The following is a 5,000-nucleotide window of genomic DNA, read 5'->3' as shown; positions in this document are numbered from 1 at the left end:
ATGAAACAGCCGCACACTCGATTAAAATCAGTTTCATACTCCATAGCAACAGTCCACACTCCACAGCAACAGTCCACACTCCACAGCAACAGTCCACACTCCATAGCAACAGTACACACTCCATGGCAACAGTCCACACTCCATAGCAACAGTTCAAACTCCATAGCAACAGTCCACACTCCATGGCAACAGTCCACACTCCATAGCAACAGTCCACACTCCATAGCAACAGTCCACACTCTTTTCAGCATGGTGACTACCGAAGTGACGATATAATGATGGGTGAACTGCGTGAATCAGACAACAACATCAAGGGCCCTATTTTTACAGTCTCTAACTCTTATTGCAGCATTCCATCAGATCATTGCTAGCATGGTTTGTGAACAGGACTACAACAAACGTACCTTGGGTGGCGATGAACTCCTTTTCACACTTGAAGCCCTGCGAACGGAGAGAAAGAGAGAAAGAGAGAAAGAGAGAGAGAGAGAGAGTGAGTGAGTGAGTGAGAGAGAGAGAGAGAGAGAGAGAGTGAGTGAGTGAGAGAGAGAGAGAGAGAGAGTGAGTGAGTGAGAGAGAGAGAGAGAGAGTGAGGGGAGAGAAAGAGAAAGAGAGCACATGGTATTATGTAAACGTGTGTGTATGTATGTGCGTGTTTTAGGTGTGAATGTGTGCGTAGCAGACATAGCGCAGAAATAATGATGCCGGATACGTATCAATGAGTGTGCAAAGCACTTCAAAGAGTCTAAGCGGAAATCACCTGTTACTCAGACCTGCTGTTCGCAAGATTCGGTGGATCTGGCATGCTTTTTTTTTGTGCCCAGTGCTAGATGAGCACAGCACCAGTGCTTCCGGGAGACCGACTACTGTAAAACATGCAAATTTCGGTGTATTAAAATGTTGGTCCTACTCAACAATGAACCTTCCAAGTTGGAAGGCTGTTGGTTTGCGCACTGGAGGTGTGTAAGAGGTAGGTCTCAGGTCGCTGAATGTCTCATTAGCTTGTCAGTTTCGTGCCCTATTATCGCACTTTCTGACTGTTTATCATCTTGTTACAGTCGTGGAGTAGTTGCTGCATGACTCGTTCTCATGTGTTTCTTCTCTTTTTACAATTATTATATCATTATTACTATTAAAAGCATGTCCGCGTAGGTGGCTCTGTACAAGCGCAGCGGAGCTTTCCCCATCGGGGAGATGATCACAAGGCAGCGCTACAGTCTCACAGGCCATCTCCCTTCGTTTGGTCCCAACTGCTCCTCCAGTCAGTGGCAGTGGATATGTATCTTCGCTTGGTCGACGACGGGGGCACTGAACGCTTCTGGGGTCTACAGACTTGTCAACGGAAATTCATTCGAGGCAGAAAATAAACGGTAAAGATAGAGTGAAAAGGTTTGAAACTCACGCTTAACCAGTTTGCATTGATATAATCAGAGTTGGGATCACCCCCAGTTTGAGAGAGCGCAACTCGAGTATCGTCATCTGCACAAAGCCAACAAACACAACCAAGACTTGTAAGAATTCAACATTGTGTTGGGCTTTATGGTGGTAATGCCTTGGGTTGATGCACACAAAATGTCAAACTCCAGTAAGAACATATTTTAGCCTTGTTCCATTGGAAAGTTGTGTCACTTGGTTCTGCCCTCAGAGTGTAATACCGCTCTCCAAATGTCAAACTCCACAGTAACAACAGATTTTAGCCTTGTTCCTTTGCACAGATGTGTCATTTGGTTCTGCCCTCAGAGCACACAGGTATTATACTGCCAAAGTCCCTACTGTAAGTTCGAGTAGTAACAGAACACGTATATACACACCACAGGCAAACGTTCGAAGACTGATCCATATTAAAGCTATTTGACTGTTACAGAACCATGTGAAAATCAAACTGCTGTATTGTCATGTCTTCCCCTTTGGTTCTGTCTTTCCATTTCGTTCTCTGCTGACGTGTGCACTTCAGTACAAAATTATTAAATAAAATAAATAAATAAAAAACTCACATGCGATGATGTTTGCATAACGATTCTTCAGCTTATTCTCCGGGCGACTGCACACTTCGGCGGCCATCATCTTCGGCGCCAGCTGTTGAATTATCTGCGAAGGAAAGTAGAAAAGTGACAAGGTCAAAGAAGCACCTTAGCTACAATTTCGGTGTGAAGTGTAACCTTTATACTGAGATGAAAAATTGAAATAGAATGATTGCACTCGGAGGAAATGTGAACTTCATGCCCGTGGCAAGTAGCACATAGTGCATGCACTGTCTGGTCCCGCAACGTGGATATGCATGGGTAGAAAAGATGTCACAAGAAATGAGTATGTTGTCAGAGAGGAAGAGGGGAAGAGGGAAAGTCCCTATTGCTGCATGTCTCTGGGGCTGCATGTCCCTGGGGCTGCATGTCCCTGGGGCTGCATGTCCATGGGGCTGCATGTCCCTGGGGCTGCATGTCCGGGGGGCTACATGTCCCTGGGGCTGTGTGTCCCTGGGGCTATATGTACCTTGGGGATGTGTGCGTGTGCCTCAGACTACACACATTCTGAAATGTGCAATGAAAGCATCCGTCTGCCTTATTCATGAAGTTGGCTTTCGCCTCTCATCATTCACAGCATAGCCATACTCACATCATACTCAGCTGCAAAGCCTTCGCTAGCGTACATATCCTGTGCGTGCTTGGGAAACTTCTCCACAGAGATGGGACCCCTGTTGCTCATTGGTTCAACTGCATAGACAGAATTCCACACGTTCTCTTTGCAACGGAGATAAATATATTTTTCCGGGGAACCTTTATGTCCTCTTCTCATTATGTGACCCTTGTAGAGAGTGACTCAGCTATACAGTCCATTCAGAAAAAAATGGGCCCTGGCTCTGGCGAGCTCCCGTATTTGGCGATTTTTCGTGATTTCATTGTACACAGTGCAGTGCTGCGAAATTTGAACTTTGAAAAAGAGTCCAAAAAGGGTACCTGAACTGGGGTTCGAACCCCACAATGCACTGTTGCAGGCAGGGTCAAACGGCCTGGATTTTGATGGTTTTTTCCAATTCAATGCTTCTGGGGCAAAACCTGGCCGATATCCTATTCTTGTTATGGCTTGCTTTTTGGACAAATAGACTTCAGAAACATAATTGGAAGAGGATTCCATAGGGGATTGCAGAAAAAAATTCTAAAAAAACTCAAAGTTTGACCCATTTATGGCCAAAAGCTAGAAGTCCATCTTTTTCTGAATGGACTGTAGAACAGATCATTAAGTCACTTTGAGTAAGTTTTACTGAGGCTTCACTCAAACACAGACAGAGTACAAGAGCTGCAGTGCAGGGGCGGAGAGAGAGAGAGAGAGAGAGAGAGAGAGAGAGTAAGTTACATTTATAAAGACAGGTAAGTCTAACAAATGAGGACTGAGACCTCTACAACAGGGTTTTTACGCCTGAAAGCAGGTGCATGATTTAACAAGCAGGTTGTCAGTCTAGATTTTATGCGCAGATGGAGAAAAAGCGCAGAATTTTTGTAATGAGATGAAAAGCAGAAATAATAAGAAATAATAAGAAAAGATGAAATGAAAGCCTGCTCACAACCCCGCCCAGCCTTGCGAACTGGGTATGGTGGATTAAGAACCCGGTTCAACGCTCGAGCAAGCGCTCTCCACTCAAGGTGTTCACAGCAACTGATAGGAACTCATATGGGGAAATTATAGAAAAGAAATAATAAGATAAAGAGAATAAATTTCAACGCACCTCAATAAACGGAGCCCCACATACAGTACCTCAGAAAAGTGGATCTTCCGACCAGTGTTTTTGTTGACGCCGCAACCAGATGATGTAGCTGCTTCGCAGAGACGTCTTACTGCACAAATTACAAATAAATTTTATTCTTCGATTAGAAAATCCAAGCGCTTTCAGAGCCCTCCGAAGAGAGTCCGGGATGAAACCACGCACACCTGCCTCAACCGAAAAAGAAACGACCTGCCACCCGTTTGCTCGGCATTGATCGGCCAGATCCGCATACCGCCTGTCCTTCCGCGAGTTACTGACACTGAATCTGTCCTCAGCACAAACTGTCAACTCCATCCAGAATACAATCCTACGACTCGTAGAGTACAGAACTATATCTGGTCTTAGGGTGGTAAGTGCAACACAGCTAGGGAAAGAAATCTTTGCACTAACTGAGTCGACAAGAAGTTTCCAGTCTGAGGCCGCTGACAGGAGATCAGTCGTAACCAACTTTCGTCTGGGCTGAACGCGAACTGGCTTCTCTCCCGCCTTGCAAAACGAGATGAAGTCAAGCTCATTTGAATTTTCGGTTTGTACGGTGTTTGCAGCAGTGCGGATTCGAATCTCCTCACGCATGTTCCTGACGATGACCCCGAGTACGTTGTCGTGCCTCCAGGTGTAACGTCCCTGGTCCAGCGCTACGCGACAAGCGCCAAGCACGTGGCGCGTAGTACAGGCCCAGGTACGGCACAAACTACAGTACGGATCCACTACGGTGTTTCCCCAACGGCGTAGGTTCGTCGGAGAAGGTAGCACGTCGAGGGTTGATGCGAGAAGAAATTTCAAATCCTTACCAGTACCACCGTACAAAAGGGATTTCCACGAGAGGTCCTGCCACATCACCGATGTCCACTCCAACCACTTGCCTTGCACCTGAAGAGTCTTCAGCCTCAAAATCTGCTCCTGCGCGTTGATCTCCTCAAATGTTTGAAGGAGATCCTTCCTCGGGGGTTTGGAATGCTGCTTCGGAGCACGAGCACCCAACCCTGCACGATGACTTGAAGATGACGGTGGACGGAGAGTCCCTGAACCTACTGATGCCTCTGCACACTCCAGCTCTATTGTCGCCGCATATCGCTTTGTCAGCTTCGCATCCTTACTCCGACGCAGAGTGTACAGCGCCCTCATGCGCGCGTCCCCACTCGATCGAAGAATGTGCCATTTGATGGACTGGCACTTTTTCCACACCGTAGGAAGGTAGTGGAGGCGTAAGCCAAAGCGTTTGCGACTGCCAATAAAAAGAATG

General features: G+C 46.5%; 1 protein-coding gene across 1 annotated transcript in view; it reads right to left on the bottom strand.

Moving 5' to 3' along the window:
* The window catches only part of LOC135830100 (receptor-type tyrosine-protein phosphatase alpha-like), a gene marked incomplete at its 5' end in the record, with an annotated part of 14,229 nt that extends 11,521 nt beyond the window's left edge, over nucleotides 1-2,708 (bottom strand). Inside the window, 4 exon segments of the mRNA XM_065342489.1 lie at nucleotides 405-441; nucleotides 1,400-1,476; nucleotides 1,992-2,085; nucleotides 2,611-2,708. Coding sequence (XP_065198561.1) covers nucleotides 405-441; nucleotides 1,400-1,476; nucleotides 1,992-2,085; nucleotides 2,611-2,708 — 306 coding nt within the window.
* Nucleotides 2,709-5,000: the final 2,292 nt, after the last annotated feature.

The sequence above is a fragment of the Sycon ciliatum genome, chromosome 13 (assembly GCF_964019385.1).
Source record: "Sycon ciliatum chromosome 13, ocSycCili1.1, whole genome shotgun sequence".
In the NCBI taxonomy this organism is placed as follows: Eukaryota; Metazoa; Porifera; class Calcarea; order Leucosolenida; family Sycettidae; genus Sycon; species Sycon ciliatum.
Note: the sequence above shows the minus strand (reverse complement) of the source record. Positions and strands in the feature narration are given on the sequence as shown.